The sequence below is a fragment of the Morus notabilis genome, unplaced genomic scaffold, assembly GCF_000414095.1.
Source record: "Morus notabilis unplaced genomic scaffold, ASM41409v2 Scaffold160, whole genome shotgun sequence".
NCBI lineage: Eukaryota > Viridiplantae > Streptophyta > Magnoliopsida > Rosales > Moraceae > Morus > Morus notabilis.
The window spans coordinates 232,343-249,366 of NW_010368035.1; the positions used below are offsets into that span (position 1 = coordinate 232,343).

The 17,024-nt window shown below is 36.0% G+C and overlaps 2 protein-coding genes and 2 pseudogenes across 2 annotated transcripts in view; all 4 read left to right on the plus strand.

Annotated features, from left to right (window-relative positions):
* The first annotated feature begins 1,212 nt into the window (after positions 1 to 1,212).
* Positions 1,213 to 3,245, plus strand: LOC21394471 (annotated as a pseudogene).
* Positions 3,246 to 6,695: 3,450 nt separating this feature from the next.
* LOC112094615 lies at positions 6,696 to 8,734 on the plus strand (annotated as a pseudogene).
* Positions 8,735 to 11,153: 2,419 nt separating this feature from the next.
* On the plus strand, positions 11,154 to 13,860 carry LOC21394475 (protein NRT1/ PTR FAMILY 2.7). Its single transcript, XM_024176027.1, has 4 exons — positions 11,154 to 11,265; positions 11,412 to 11,629; positions 11,727 to 12,268; positions 13,029 to 13,860. Exons 1-4 carry the CDS (start codon positions 11,154 to 11,156, stop codon positions 13,858 to 13,860), a joined length of 1,704 nt encoding a protein of 567 aa, XP_024031795.1.
* A 1,092-nt stretch (positions 13,861 to 14,952) lies between these two features.
* The window catches only part of LOC21394476 (protein NRT1/ PTR FAMILY 2.7), a 40,758-nt gene continuing 38,686 nt past the window's right edge, over positions 14,953 to 17,024 (plus strand). Inside the window, 3 exon segments of the mRNA XM_010114038.2 lie at positions 14,953 to 15,022; positions 15,166 to 15,383; positions 15,472 to 15,625. Of these exon segments, the coding sequence (XP_010112340.2) occupies positions 14,953 to 15,022; positions 15,166 to 15,383; positions 15,472 to 15,625 (442 nt within the window).

Here is a 17,024-nt window from a genome sequence, read left to right on the forward strand (position 1 = left end):
CCGCAGTAAGTTTAAGAAAAATCATGTATATGTCTATATGATTCAAAGGTTTCAAGTATGTATGTTTAAAAAGTATACGTACATATGTATGTTAAGAAAACCAAGGTTGTAGCTAACAACCCTAGTTTTGAGTATTTAAGTTTTAGAACGTTGCAACAGTACATGCAACAAATAAATGAATTTTAAACATGACGATTTAAATGAGTAATTTTAGAAGGACTTTAAGATGTACTTGAATTTAAGATTTCTCACGAAATCCGTTTTAAAGTTAAATGAGATGGCCGATTGAAATGACTAGTTTTAGAAAAACTTTTAAAGAGTATTTGAAACAAGAGTTCAAATGCTATTCCGTTTGAAGGATATTCCTAAAAGGTTTTATCTTAACTAAAATTAAGAAAAGCTTTAAGAAATTTAGTGATTCACTTATTTGAAATTATTGTTACAAATTATGAAAGTATTCATTCTTATATAAAAAAAAAAAAAATGTTCCGCATATTTTAAGAAACCCCAGTAAGTACAAGTTAAAAAGTTAGTAACAGTGGCGGCCTCAAAGGAGGGTCGTCACACATCCAAATCAAGTACTGATTTTCAAGAACCATTTTTTACTTTTTACAAACAAAAATTTGAATTAGAACATAGTTCTGGTTCTAAAACCCTCATACCAAATGCAACATTCATGATTCAAACCCATTTTCTAAGACGTCACGTGTAAGATGATAAATGAGGAACGAAATTTGGCCTCAACAGTGTTTACATCCACAAACTAGGAAAAATGAGAGAATTCATAAGTAAGAAGCACAATAAATGGGTACTAGAAATTTCTTAAGGTACTATTTTAATATTATTAAAAATATATAGTACGAGCTAACAGAGGGTATCAGAATTATTTTAAAATTACTTTCCTTAATAAAATAGAACATGATAATAAACAAAGAAAAAGAAGAAATGAATCGTTTCTTTGGATGATTGACACTGACGAGAGTTGAATCAGTAATGTCCATGATTAATGCTTTGTTAATAGAACTCAAGAACATTATCAGTGGCCTCGCAATGGCTTTTATGATGCACTAAGATTTGCCACGACAATTAAGTGCTACAATTATTTGATATCAGAACAGTCTCATTATATATATATAGGGAACTAATAAACACAGTTCAAGAACAGTCTCATTATATATATAGGGAACTAATAAACACAGTTCTGGAATCAAAATGGCTACGTTTGAGCTACAACAATCAAGTTCTAATCATGATGACGAAGTTCAAATTTCAAGTTCTGGTGGTACTAAACGTGGCGGTTGGATCACTTTTCTATTCATCGCTGGTCTGTCTTTAGTCTCTACCCTTCTTACATGACTATATATCTATATATATATTTAAATACACGTGACATGGTGTGTATATATATATATATGTATATTATTGTAATAAAAGTGTTTTTTGTCATGTAACAAGCCAGGAACTGTGATGGGCTTGACACTTGCTTCTTGGGGATGGCTATCAAACTTGATAGTGTGTCTTATAGAAGAGTTCAATGTTAAGAGTGTTGATGCTGCTCAGATTTCAAATATTGTGAATGGTTGTATCTGTGTGTTCGCAATAGCCGCTGCAATTGTTGCGGACTCTTTCTTTGGCAGCTTCTCTGTTATCTTCTTCTGTTCTTCTGTCAACTTGCTGGTAACTAGCTATACCTAGCACTTCTTCAATCTGTTTCTATAAAGACAAACGAGCAATCTTACCATCCAGTTTGATAATCCTATTTGCAGGGCTTGACTCTTTTTTCTTTAACCGCAATGCTCGATTCCTTGAGGCCACCGCACTGTGAAACAGGGTTGCCGGGCTTGTGTCAATCACCATCAAGAGTTCAGTTTGTAGTGCTCTACTTTGGCTTGGCTCTCTTATCAGTTGGAACAGGAGGTACTCGTTCTGTCATTACTACAATGGGTGCAAACCAGCTTCATAGACTTAAATATCGCGAGATTTACTTCAACTGGTTTCTTTTTGTGAATTGTGCGGGTGCAGCGATAGGCTCAACGGCAATAGTGTATGTTGAGGATAATGTTAGTTGGGCATTTGGTTTTGGGATATGTCTTCTTTCTAGTTAATTGGCCTCGTCATTTTCTTGTCCGGAAGGCGTTTCTATTGTTATGATACAACTCAAGGGAGTCCGTTTGTGGATTTAACCTGCGTAGTTGTTGCTTGTTTTCGGAAAAGGAAGGTCCTGCTCTCATCTAGAAGTGAAGATTACTACTATGGCAATGATGGAAAGGAAAATACAGTTTCTAACAAACCTGAAAAGAATTTCAGGTATGTCGCTAGTGATGATCTTGAACATAATTGAACCAAATTAATTTATTCCAAACATTCTTTGCTTAGTTGAAAAATAAAAACATTGGTGTACAGGATTCTGAATCGAGCAGCAATGAAAACAGAAGGAGATTTAAAAGAAGATGGCTCTGTTGCAAAACCGTGGCGATTGTGCACAGTTCAACGAGTGGAAGACGTAAAATCTCTCCTTGGAATTCTGCCGCTTTGGTCATCCAGTTTATTAGTGAGCACTCCAATAGCAATCCAAGGAAGCTTAACAGTCCTCCAAGCTCTAACCATGGATCGCCACCTCAGTTCATACTTCAAAATCCCGGCAGGGTCTTTCGGTGTAATAGTCTTTATATCCACTTCCATATCTCTCCTTCTTGTTGATCGTGTCCTGTATCCCATGTGGAGGAAGCTGTCTGGTCGATCTCCAACGACTTGGAGTAGGCCACATGATGATCGTGCTTTCCATGGCAGTCTCAGCATTTGTGGAGTCAAAACGCCTCAAAGTGGCACATAACCATGGTCCTACTTTTGCACCCATGTTGGCCTTGTGGCTATTTCCACAGCTGGTTTTGGTTGGAATTGGAGAAGCATTTCATTTCCCCGGGCAAGTTGGTCTCTACTACCATGAATTCCCTGTGTCACTTAGAAACACAGCAGCTGCTATGGCCTCATTGACATTTGCCATTGCTTTCTACTTAAGCTCGGCTCTGATCGATCTGATTAGGAGGGTTACCAGATGGTTACCGGACGATATAAATAAAAGGAGGCTTGATAATGTCTACTGGTTGTTATTTGTGGTGGGCGCGCTCAACTTTGGCTATTTTCTAGTGTGTGCCAACTTGTACAAGTATCAAAACAATGCTCATAAGGAAAGGGATACTAGCAACTCAGGCTCTGATATTGTAGCACCCTCCATCTTAACTTGATAATTATGTAGAAAAGAATATCTAGTCAAGTTGGTGGATATTACTTCTGTTCAAACATGTAGAAACTTTGGAAGAAAACAACTATTCGTTTGTCATAGTATTAGATAAAAATTTAGGAAGGTGTAGTGTTCACAATATCTACATTAATAAAGGAGAATTGTGTGTCAAGTTATAAAACTAGTGTTTATATACAGCAGAAGCATATTAACATATTTCCAAAATATGACAGGCCTCATTAGCAGCACATGAACATCCTGTAAGCCAGTAACAACTCAAACAGCTCCTATTTCTGAACATCAACATCTGCATCACAAGAAACTAAATGAGCTAATTAATGCTCAGTAAATAGAATCAATTACTTATATTTATAATAAATGGGATTATGAAGAAAATTCTTAACTTTCTGTTGTACCCATTTTTGTTAAAAAAACATTTTAAGTCAAAACAGCCCCAATCAAGTGCAAAACTTAGCTTAGTACTCGATAGGTCGTGAGTTTAACGGAACTTTTTCTTTTTCCGTCGATGTGGCTACATTTCCTCAAGAACCTCATGCCTCAAGGAGTGTCGCTTTAACCATGGACCTTCACCTGGGCCCACACTTCAAAATCCTAGCTAGCTCAATCCTAGTCCTAGTCCTAATCACCACTTCCATATTCCTCACTCTAATTGGCCGCCTCCTCTGCTGCAAGTGGCAGAAGCTGACTCGCCATTCGCGTCGCCCCATCAGCGAATAGGATTAGGCCATGTGCTAAACATCCTCAGCATGGTCGTTTCAGCACTGGTTGAGTCAGAGCGTCCCAAGGTAGCACACAACCGCTAATTTCAATATTGTCCCTATGTTGGCTGTGTGGCAATTTCCACAGCTGGTTTTGATTGGAATTGGAGGCATTTCACTTTCCGGGTCAAGTTTTCTTGTACTACCAAGAATTCCCTGTCTCGTTTAAGAACACAGCCACTGCTATGGTTTCAATGGTGATTGGCATTGCTTTCTACCTGAGCACCGCCTTGATCAATATTGTTCGGGGGATCACCGGGTAGTTGCCGGATGATATAAACCGAGGACGGGTTGAAAATGTGTATTGGACGCTGGTTGTGATAGGCGTGCTTAATTTTGGTTACTATTTGGTGTGTGCCAAGTTGTACAAGTGCCAACATAATGTTGATCATAAGCAGGTGGTGAATACTGAATGCTAATTCTGCCTCTGATATCGACAAAAAGAAGAAGTCTACAAATTTAGTCAGGTGTGATAAAACTAAAATTATTATATAGTACTGTTTTTTCAGCTTCATTTATCTAATTTATTCTTTTTAATTCTAAATGAATTAAGCTTGTAATAATATTCATTTTTATTTAGAATTAATAGAGTTAAAGTTAATATTTAAAGTTTAAAGCGTAAAAACTTGTGCAGTATAGTTGATTTTTAGTTTATTTTAGATTAAGTTTGAAAAAAGATATATTGAGAAAACAAAACTCAAGGTATAACTGAATTTTTTTTAAAAAGAAATGGAGAAGTGACAATAGAAAGGAATTTGAGTGGGGGCAAATAAGGGGAAGGATGTCAACTAGTATATTATTGGGGGAAAATTGTAAAAGGAGTCATTGCAGTTATTTGCAGCTCCGTAGCATAAACTTTTTATATGCATTTGTGTGGCCTAATTGTGAAAGAAATATGTATAAGAAAGAGGGTGTTGCAGAGAATTGCTGCCTAGAAGCACTAGAGATGAATATCCTAAAGAAGAAAAGAAACAAACAAGAAGCCATCTGCATTAGAAAAAGATCTGCAAACACAAAAAATAAATAAATAAATAAAGTTAAAGAAAAAAAATAGTGGAGATGTCAAATGATTCCACGCAGACAACTTTTATATGAAGTGAATAAAAAAAATATGAAAGCAAAAGAAAAAGATTTTTTTTGTTAGGGTAAACGACACAAAGTACTTTTTAAGTTTTTATGAGATTGGAGGTCACAGATATTTTCTTGATATTATTGTCGTTTTTCCCGTTTTTTTGGTTTGTTAACGTTGCCATTGCTTATTCAATTAATTAAGGCCGTTAATTGAGGTTGGTGTGGTTCGGTGAGTTTTCATTGTCGTTTCTCCTGAAAATATTTCCTTGTTCTTAAGGTTTTTGTTTTCTGCGATGTTATTGTCGTTTGTTGACATTATTCTCCTTTCACTATTCGTGATTTTTTTTTTTGTCCTTTTTTACATTTTATATGTTTTCTACGATTTTTGTCATTTGCCAAGTTTTCGTCTTCCATTTCCAAATTTGTTTCGTTTGAACTTGTAATTCAAGCCATTTCCAGGTCAATGTCGCTTTTGAGGTTATTTTCATTTTCCAATAAACGTCGCCCTTTACACAGAACTTCCAAGAACAAACCATAGTCTGAACATTTTTTTTTTGGCTGAAATAGTCTTAACAAAACTTATTAGCTTTAGTCTTGACATTTTTTTTTTCTCATTAGGGTGGTTATAGAGGTGGGAGTTGTACGTATGGTATTGTGTGGGTTCTCGCCAATCTATTCTTTATGGTATTGCTGGTCAACTTATTGTCTATAATTTTGTCTGTATTTGTCTCATTTTTAGTTTTTATGTTGATGTAATAAAGTCGACTTTGATTTCGCCGTTTTAGTTTTTATGTTTTCGTCATTTATTTACAAAAGTTGTCATCATATAATAACGAAAGTTGATATATCCCACTTTTCTATAGTGGTGATAGGTCTGTCCCGCTAGGTTTGGTCCTATGCAGTGTTGTGCGGGACCTTAGTGTTATGGGTCTTTTAATCTTAGTTGATTGATTTTATCCCTTGACTGTGCTAGTTTTGTTAACAAGTTTTTTCGTGGTCGATTATTAATGTGCTGAGTGGAAAGACCCGCTTTGAGACTCGATACTTGTATTCACCTTTGTGCCTCATTCGTCTTTACTAGTGGAGCAGTTTTCACCCGTGGTTGAATACTCTTGTATTTGATGGTCATTTGCTACTATTTTAAATTTAGTATTGACTTAATTATTAAATAAAAATTTTCTATTAAAAAATTTATTAGCTTCCGGTCCTCAGAAAACTGCTTTAACTCGGACCATTTCTTTTTTGAAAAAAAAAAAGAAAGCAACATGATTGCTTGTTGCTTCAATTCATAATTGATTATTTTCAATGTTTTTTTTTTGTTTCCCTGAATGACAATTTTAATGATAAATAGCATATGATTTCTAACTTTGATATCTGTACGCACAATAATTTACCAAAAAAAAAAAAAATCTATCTCAAGAATCTAATTCTAAAGATGAGAATTCTTTTCTTTTTGTTTCCTTTTTTATTTTTTCTTTTTTAGCTAAAGGTGATACACTAAAAGATATGCCATGAGAATTAATTGCTACAATTATTTGATATCAGCACAGTCCGTAGCAGGCATTATATATTTAGGGAACTAATAAACACTGTTTGGAATCAAAATGGCTACGACTGAGCTCCAACAATCAAGTTCTAATCATGATTACGAAGTTCAAATTTCAAGTTCTGGTGGTACTAAACATGGCGGTTGGATCACTTTTCTCTTCATCCCTGGTCTGTCTTTAGTCTCTACCCTTCTTACATGACTATATATCTATGTGTGTGTATGTATATATATATATATATATATTCAAATTCATATGACATGGTATATTTATACACGCACATAAATTGTATGGTAATTCAAGTCTTTTTATCATGTAACAAGCCAGGGACTGCGATGGGCTTGACACTTCCTGCTTGGGGATGGCTATCAAACTTGATAGTGTAACTTATAGAAGAGTTCAACGTGAAGAGTGTTGATGCTGCACAGATTTCAAATGTTGTCAATGGTTGTATAGTGTGTTCACAATAGCCGCCGCAATCGTCCGGGACTCTTTCTTTGGCAGCTTCTCTGTTATCTTCTGCTCTTCTTGTGTCAAATTGCTGGTAACTAGCTACCTAGCACTCTTTCAATCTATTTCTATAAAGACAAACAAGAAATTTTACCACCCCATTTGATATTCCACTTTGCAGGGATTGACTCTTTTTTCTTTAACCGCAATGCTCGATTTCTTATGGCCACCGCAGCGCGAAAAGGGTTGCCAGGCTTGTGTAAATCACCATCAAGAGTTCAGTTTGTGGTGCTCTACTCTGGCTTGGCTCTGTTATCAGTTGGAGCAGGAGGTACTCTCTCTGTCATTGCAACAATGAGTGCAAACCAGCTTCATAGACCTAATGATCGTGAGATTTTCTTTAACTGGTTTTTCTTTACGATACGCGTGTGCAGCGATAGGCTCAGCAGCCATTGTGTATGTTGAGGATAATGTTAGTTAGAAATTTGGTTTTGGGATATGTCTTCTTTCTAGTTTAATTGGTTAGGTTATTTTCTTGTCGGGAAGGCATTTCTATTGTTATGATAAGCCTCAAGGTAGTCCGTTCGTGGATTTTGCTTGCGTAGTTGTTGCTTGTTCTGGGAAAAAGAAGGTCCTGCTCTCATCTAGAAGTGAAGATTACTACTATGGCAATGACGGAAAGGAAAATATAGTTTCTAGAACACCTGCAAATAATTTTAGGTGCGTCGCTAGTAATGATCTTGTACATAATTGAACCAAATTCATTTATTCCATACATTCTTTGCTTAGTCGAAAAACAAAAACATTGGTGTACAGGATTCTGAATCGAGCAGCAATGAAAACCAAAGGAGATTTAAAAGAAGACAGCTCTGTTGCAAAACCGTGGCGATTGTGCACAGTTCAACAAGTAGAAGATCTAAAATCTCTCCTCAGAATTTGCCGCTGTGGTCATCCAATTTGTTTGTGAGTACTCCAATAGCAATCCAAGGAAGCTTAACAGTCCTCCGAGCTCTAACCATGGATCGCCGCCTTGGTTCACACTTCAAAATCCCAGCAGAGTCTTTCCAAGTACTAGTCTTTATATCAAGTTCTATATCCTTCCCACTTGTTGATCGTCTCATGTATCCCATGTGGCGGAAGCTGACTGGTCGAGCTCCAACGCTTCTCCAACCTATCAGAGCTGGCCACACGATTATCGTGCTTTCCATGGCAGTCTCATCAGTTGTGGAGTCAAAACGTCTCAAAGTGGCACATAACCATGGTCCTAATTCGGTGCCAATTTTGGCCTTATGGCTATTTCCACAGCTGGTTTTGTTGGCATTGGAGAAGCATTTCATTTCCTTGCCAAGTTGGTCTCTACTACCAAGAATATCCTTTTGTCACTTAGAAACACAACAACTGCTATGGACACATTGATAATTGCCATTGCTTTCTACTTAAGCTCGGCTATGATCTATCTGATTAGGAGGGTTACCAGATGGTTACCGGATGATATAAATAAGGGGAGGCTCGACAAAGTCTACTGGTTGTTAGTTGGGGCGGGCGTGCTCAACTTTGGCTATTTTTTAGTGTGTGCCAACTTGTACAAGGATCAAAACAATGCTCATAAGGAAAGGGACCATAGCAACTCTGGCTCTTATATGTAATGCTGACAAATAGAAAGAGTTGTTCATTGTTGCAATACCAACAATGGTATAATTTGGGAAACTTCTTAGTTGGTGTTTTACGTCCCTTGCATGTGTTGATTCTTTTGATTTGTTCGACCAATTACTGTTGGAATCATAGGCTCTACCATAAGAGGTTGTGGTTCCAACTCAAATGACTAATTCAGTGAGTGGAGTAGCCAACTCTCTTATATTTCTATTATAGCTCTCATTTATTGACAATGTAGGACTTTGTTTGCACCTCTAAAATCAACCGCAATCGAAATGGGTCACGTGCTCTTGGTCTCGTTAAAATTCCATGCTTTAAGACAGACAAACAAAAATACTCATATTTAATGGCTTGGTAGATCGTGTTGGCCTATTTAGACACTATTTACTATAGTATTCGATAGTTGGTTTTGGTTGACAATTGGCATTCGATGTGCAATTTCACTTTCCGGGGTCAGTTTCTTTGTATCACCAAGAATTCCTGTTTGACTGCTATGGTTGCAAGAAAATGAGTGACAGAAAGTGTCAAACTGTGAATGTAGAAAGTGAAAGAGAGTGACAGAAAGAGTGGCCATAGTATTTCTTACGGTTGCAATGCTGTTTGGTGTTGCTTTTTAATACTAGAGCACCACCTTGCTAGACTTTTGTCGTTTCTGGAGTTTGGGTCGTTTGTTAAGGTTGCTATCCTTAGTACAATTAATGTCGTCTTCAGTTCAATGTCCTTTTCTTAAGTTTCCCTGTCGTTTCCAAGGTTTGCTATTGTCAATATCGCCTTGGTCAGCGTCGTATTCTGGGTTCGTTGTCGTTTTCATTTAAAGTTTATTTTTGAGGTCATTGCCGTTTATTGATGCCAATGTCAAAATTTGTCGTTCATTATTTTTTATTTTGTTTGCATTTTATTCAATTTTTATTTAATAAAAGGAAAATGTAGTTAATAGCAGATTTATTAAACTAATTAAGTAAATAACATATTTTAAAACTATTTGAAGTAAATAACAATTTACCATTTAAATGTTTCACTTACGGCTAGTAACAAATTTTTTTCCACGAAAAATAAATTTTTTTTACCATATAAATTATTTTTTATGAGTAAAAAATAAAACATTCACATAGTAAATTACTATTTAATTCAAATAGTTTTAAAATATAGTATTTACTTAATTTAGTTTCATATATTACAATTTCCCTTTAATAAATGTCAGTTAAGTCTTTATTGACGTTAATACATTAAAATTTTTCTTTTTTTTTTATTGAGATTAATACAATAAAAGTTGGCTATAACTGAATATCGTTTTGTTAGATATTGTCGTTTTCTAGTTATTCTCATTTCTTGATTTTAGACTGTGAGGTTATTAATCTTTCTTATTATTACTGTCGTCAGCATGTTGGTGTCGTTCTCGTGTTTACATCGTCAACATTAGGGATATTTGCTTAGTAATAATATTCGTGCAAGTTCTTGAAGGATTGAGCTCATAGGGGTTTTGGTTTTCACGTTTCGGTTCGGAACTTCTTCTTCTCCTTTTTCTTTTTTTTTTTTTTAAAAAAAAAAATCACCAAAAGTTCGTTATAATAAGAAATTGAAATTTTATGAAAGACGGATCGGATGCCAATGGAGAGGTGTGGTGGAGGGATTTTATTGAAAAAGGGATCGAATATCAATGCAAAGCCGAATAAATATGAAGAAAGTATTCTGATTATAACAATATGAAGATTTCTTTTTCACTAAAAATGCTTGAAATTAAGGCCTCGTTCGTTTTGCTGATTCGAGTTTAGAATTCGAGTTTTGCTACACTAAAAAGCTCTTACAAACAATCACATCTAATTTTTTTACTACAGTAAAAAGCTCTCACATACAATCACATCTCAACTCAAATTCTAAACTCGAATCAGTGAAACGAACGAGGCCTAAATACGCTATCTTTAAACTTTTTTTTTCCCTCAGTTCAGACACTTTTGTAAGTTTTTCAGAAAGAACGAAAAAAAATTTGTAAGTGGTAACTGTTTACAATATTTGTCACCTTTTACCGGTTGAGTGGTTTCTTTACATTTTTGAAGTTGAAAAGAAGGGAAAGTTCAAAGTCAGTTGTATTCTCTACAGTTTACCGAAAAGGAATGTTTAATTGGGTAACATATGCAATAGAATCTTAGTGCTGGTGGTATTCTCAAATATAGAATGTGCTTCTCATTAAGTGCTATTTAAAATGAACATAAATATATATTTAGAATCAACATAATAATATTGAAAAACATCTCCAGAATATGATTCTAATTTTTCAAAGTTGAGTTAATTGGCGTTTGTCCTTGACATTTGACATGCACTAAAAGACATGCTAGTCCATAACAACAATTGCAATTTTAGCAGGCATTATTGTATAAAAACAACGGACCTAATCAAAATTGTTTTGGAATCAAAATGGCAACGACTGAGCTCCAACAGTCAAGTTCTGATCATGATACAGAAGGTCAAATGTCAAGTTCTGGTCGTATTAAACATGGCGGTTGGATCACTTTTCTCTTCGTCACTGGTCTGCCCTCGACCTCGTCCATACTATCATGACTATGTATATACAAGCATATGTGACATGATGAATATATATATATATATATATATATAGATTTTTTTTTTTTTTTTATAACGTAATACAATTGTTTCTGTTATGTAACACGACAGGAACTGTGATGGGCTTGACACTTGCTGCTTGGGGATGGATATCAAACTTGATGGTTTATCTTATAGAAGAGTTCAATGTGAAGAGTGTTGATGCTGCTCAGATTTCAAATGTGGTCAGTGGTTGTATCAGTCTGTCCACGGTAGTCGCAGCAATCATTGCAGATTCATTCTTTGGCTGCTTCTCTGTTATCTTTTTTTCTTATTGTATCAACTTGCTGGTAATTAGCTATCTAGTACCCTTTCGTTCCTTTTTTCTACAAATTTTTAATGACAAACAACATGTTTTACCACCCCATTTGGTATTCCTCGTTGCAGGGCTCTATTCTTTTTGCTTTAACCGCAATGCTCGATTCCTTGAGGCCACCGCCGTGCGAAAGAGGGTCGTTGGACTTGTGTAAACCACCATCAAGAGTACAGTTTGGAGTGCTCTATTCTGGCTTGGCTCTGTTATCAGTTGGAGCAGGAGGTCCTCGTTCTGTCATTACTACAATGGGTGCAAACCAGCTTAATAGGCCAGAAGATCGAGCGATTTTCTTCAACTTGTACTTCTTTACAAATTACATGTGTGCAGCGATAGGCTCAACAGCCATTGTGTACATTGAAGACAATGTTAGTTGGGCATTGGGTTTTGGGATATGTGTTCTTGCTAGTTTAATTGGTTTGGCCATTTTCTTGTCCGGAAGGCCTTTCTATTGTTATGATAAGCCTCCAGGTAGACCGTTCTTGGATTTAGCCCGCGTAATTGTCGCTTGTTTTCGTAAAAGGAAGCTCCCGCTCTCATCCAGAAGTGAAGATTACTATTATGGGTTTGATGGAAAGGCAAATACAGTTGATGCAACTCCTGCAAAGAATTTCAGGTACTAACATCAAGTCAATAACTTACCAAAACCAGAAAAAAAATTAAAAACAACTTATATATGTTGCGAGCAGTGTCTTTTACATGTTTGTTCTGAATGAGGACAATAAATTGTAGAGGGTAATCTTGACAAATACCCTTTGAAAGTGCATGAGTCAGGATTTTTACTCTTTACTCTTGATCAACAACCTTTTTAGTCAAATAATTACACTAACAAAAGGGTATTTATTAAGAGTAAAGGGTAAAGGTCTAGACTAATGCACTCTCAAGGGTAAATTCTCCAATTTTTTCCAATTTTGTGTAGAGCATTAGATAGTCTAATTCTTACATGGCGACAGTAAGAAACTCAGAAAATAAACAAACAAGCATACGCAAGATTTATTCTGTTCAACTGCAATATAAAAGATGCGTCTAGGCAGGCGAAATTTTACCATAATAAAGAAGAATAGTACAAGAGAATCACGCACATCACTTCTTAGCCTCTTTGTGTTTTTATCTAACCTCCCAGATGACCATCAAATTGGCGCCCCCCAACATAAGTATAACTAGAGCAACGCTTAAAGAAGGTTCTCTACACTTAAACTTGAATGACATGACAATTTACTAGTATCAAACCTTACAAACATATCACAGTGACACAACCTTCAGGAAGGCGTCTTTTTTGTCCCGATCAAAAAAATAAATCGAGAAAATATTCAAGTACATTACACAATATACATTCCTTGCTTAATTATTCAGAAAAGAATAGCATTTGTGTGCAGGATTCTGAGTCGAGCAGCATTGAAAACTGAAGGAGACTTAAAACCAGATGGCTCAGTTGCAAAACCATGGCGGTTGTGCACAGTTCAACAAGTAGAAGATCTAAAAGCTCTCATAAGAATTCTCCCACTGTGGTCATCAAATTTATTTGTGAGCACTCCAAAAGCAATCCAAGCCAGCTTAACAGTCCTCCAAGCTCTAACCATGGATCGCCACCTCGGTTCACACTTCAAAATCCCAGCAGGGTCTTTCCAAGTACTAGTCTTTATATCAAGTTCTATATCCGTTGTACTAGTTGATCGTTTCCTTTTTCCCATGTGGCGGAAGCTGACTAGTCGATCTCCAACTCCTCTCCAACGAATTGGAGTAGGCCACACGATGGTTGTGCTTTCCATGGCGGTCTCAGCACTTGTGGAGTCAAAACGCCTCAAAGTGGCACATAACCATGGTCCTAATTTTGTTCCCATGTTGGCCTTATGGCTGTTTCCACAGCTGGTTTTGGTTGGAATTGGAGAAGCATTTCATATGCCCAGCCAAGTTGGTCTCTACTACCAAGAATTTCCCATGTCACTTAGAAACACAGCAACTTCCATGGCAGCAATGGTATATGCCATTGCATTCTACTTCAGCTCGGCTCTGATCGATCTGATTAGGAGGGTTACTGAATGGTTACCGGATGATATAAATAAAGGGAGACTTGATAATGTGTACTGGTTGTTAGTTGTGGTGGGCATTCTCAACTTTGGCTATTTTCTAATGTGTTCCACTTTCTTCAAGTATCAAAGCAATGCTGATAAGGAAAGATATGTTAGCAACTCTGGGTCTGATATGTAATGCTGATAAATAGCAAGCTGTTGCAATGCCAGGAATTGTATGTTTGGGAAACTTTTTAGGTGGTGATCATGTCAGTTAGTTACAATTTGATCTGTTGTTCTAAAATTTGTATAGTTACAGCAGTTTTCTTCCCATCAATTAAACTTGATCACTCGTTCTTGGTCTTGTTAGAAATTTCACAAAAAAGACAGAAAAACAAAAGTGGAACTCCTATTTAGACATTATTTATTTCTTCCTATAGTATTCACTGACTTCATTGATTTGCCATGTTTCCTTTGTGGCTGTTTCAATAGCTGGTTTCGGTTAGCAATGTAGAGGCAATTTCTCTTTCGCGGGATAGTTTTTTCAGAGCACTGAACTTTTAATATAATGTATGTATGCGCACAGTAATAAAATAAAACCTCATATTAAAACCAATTATGGTGGAGTCAAACTCATTTTTTACATGGACTACCAGTAGTGTAAAATAAAGAGGGCCTACGGCAGAAAATCCCCCAAAAAAAAAAAAAAAAAAAAAAAAAAACAAACTGTTATATGACTCTTAAGACACGTTCTCAAGTTTTTCAGAAACAAGGAAGGAAAAAAAAAAAAAAAAAAAAACTTTGCAAGTAACAGCGGTTAACAGTATTGCCACCTGCTACTTAGTGGTTTCTTTAGATATTTGAAGTGGAAAAGAGGAAAGGAAAAAATCAAAGTCAGTTGTATTCTCCACAATTTATTAAAAAAAAATAAAGTTTAATTGGGTAATAGATGCAATAGAATCTTAGAGCTAGTGGAATTCACAAATCTAAACGTGTGCTTCTCATTTATCTAGAATAAACAAATGGAAAGGAATCGCTTCTTTGGAAGCGGGACATTGACTAAAGTTGAATTAACGCCTTGCTATAATACTGACCAAATTAAAACCATTAGTGGCTCGTTATATAACTTTCTACATATAGAATCAAAGCATCTCAAGATCAAGAATATGATTCTAAAGTTGACTCGAGGAATGATTATTTGATCTTAGACCAGTACTCTATAATACACCAACTGCAATTTAACATGCATTATACGTAAAAAGGGACCTAATCAAAACTGTTTTGAATCAAAATGGCAACAACTGAGCTCCAAAAATCAAGTTCTAATCATGATGACCAAGTTCAAACGTCAAGTTCTGGCGGTAATATACACGGCGGTTGGATCACTTTTTTCTCATCGCGGGTCTGTCTTCGATCTCTAAGTCACTTTATACAAATATATGTGACATGATGTATATTAGTATACATATAGTAATACAAGTGTTTCTGTTATGTAACAAGCCAGGAACTGTGATGGGCTTAACACTTGCTGCTTGGGGATGGCTATCAAACTTGATAGTGTATCTTATAGAAGAATTTAATGTGAACAGTGTTGATGCTGCTCAGATTTCTAATGTTGTCAATGGTTGCACCAACCTGTTCTCTATCGTCGTGGCAATCGTTGCAGACTCTTTCTTTGGCTGCTTCTTTGTTATCTTCATCTCTTCTTGTATCAACTTGCTCGTAACTAGCTATATTGTACTTTTTCATTCTGTTTTTATAAAGATAGACAAGAAAATTTTCCACCTCCACTTGATATTCCTGTTTGCAGGGAGTGATTCTTTTTGCCTTGACTGCGATGCTCGATTGCTTAAGGCCACCTCGATGTGAGAAAGGGTCACTGGGTCTGGGATTGTGCAAATCACCATCAAGAGTTCAGTTTGTGGTGCTCTACTCTGGCTTGGCTCTGTTATCAGTTGGAGCAGGTACTTGCTCCGTCATTGCTACAATGGGTGCTAATCAGCTCGACAGACCCGAAGACTGCAGGATTTTGTTCAACTGGTTCTTCTTCATTAATTATGTGTGTGCGGTGATAGGCTCAACAGTCGTGTATGTTGAGGACAATGTTAGTTGGGCATTGGGTTTTGGGATGTGTACTCGTTAGTTTGATTGGTTTGGCCATTTTCTTGTCTGGAAACTGTTTCTATCGTTATGACAAGCCTCAAGGTAGTCCATTCTTGGATTTAGCTCGCGTAGTTGTTGCTTGTTTTCGGAAAAGGAAGGTCCTGCTCTCATCTACAAGTGAGGATTACTACTATTGTAATGACTGAGAAAATTTCAGACTTTAAATAATACAATTTATTTATTTAAGCCAAGGATTTTTCTAGAAATTATTATGTGACTGAAGGATTTATGGAATCAATATATGTATTCCTAAATTCTGTAGCAGATTTCATGTTAAGTTCATGTTTTCGATCAAGTAAATTCGATCGATAAATTCTTGTCATACTTTAAGGCGGAATAATTTTTAGTACAAGTATAGTTTAAGAATCTTAATTTCAAGAATCTCCAAACACAGCATGATGTTAGCAGCGTAAAAAAAATGCACTGACATTTTTAAAGAAGAGAAAATCCTTAATTGCCAGACAGCTAGGTTAAAGTCACAAGATAGATACCTATAGTAGAAGGGTACAATGTGAGCTAAGGAGTTGACACCGTCAGAAATAATGTCATTCCCGGGATATAATGCAGAAAAGTTAAATTTAGAATTTATTCAGTCTAGAATTAATTTCAAGACTTGAAACAGTTTAAGATATTACGCGAGTAAGAATTTAACGTGATATCAAAGCAGACGAGGATTTAAAAGTTGAACTGTAAATAAGTAGTAGAAAAAAAAAAGAACTGTCATAAACAAGAATTTCCTGTCAGCTAAGTACCCTTTACAGTCAGTATGATTTTTACCTGATTCAAAGGTAACTTAAGAGAGTGGACTAAAGTACAAGGGGTAGGATTTATTTTTCTCTCTCTCATTCTCCACTTGGCCGGCCATGTATAGTAGAAATAGAGCCAAAATTTGGCTAGTTGAGTGTGATAAAAGGTTACAAGTTATGGTGTGATGTGATGGTAGTGGTTGAAGGGGAATTAATGACAATTTTGCTTCTCATTTTCTCCTTCCATAACCGGCCAAGAAAGGGGAGAATTGAACCAAAATTTGGTTGATTGAAGGAGTTGATGTGATGTTAAAAAAATTATTTCCAAGTTGCCTATAAAAGGAACCATCATAGGATAAGCCTCATTTTTTTTCTCCTCTCCTTTTTCCCACATAAAAAATCCGGCCATACACACCATTTCCTCTCAAATATTTTCTCCCACTCTCCAAATCTT

What these genes read in the sequence shown, in the direction of transcription:
- LOC21394475 (XM_024176027.1), top strand. Translation starts at nt 11,154, where the DNA reads ATGGCAACGACTGAGCTCCAACAGTCAAGTTCTGATCATGATACAGAA. An exon ending in CACTTTTCTCTTCGTCACTG is followed by an intron (nt 11,266 to 11,411) that starts GTCTGCCCTCGA and finishes GTAACACGACAG; the next exon opens with GAACTGTGATGGGCTTGACA. An exon ending in CTTATTGTATCAACTTGCTG is followed by an intron (nt 11,630 to 11,726) that starts GTAATTAGCTAT and finishes TCCTCGTTGCAG; the next exon opens with GGCTCTATTCTTTTTGCTTT.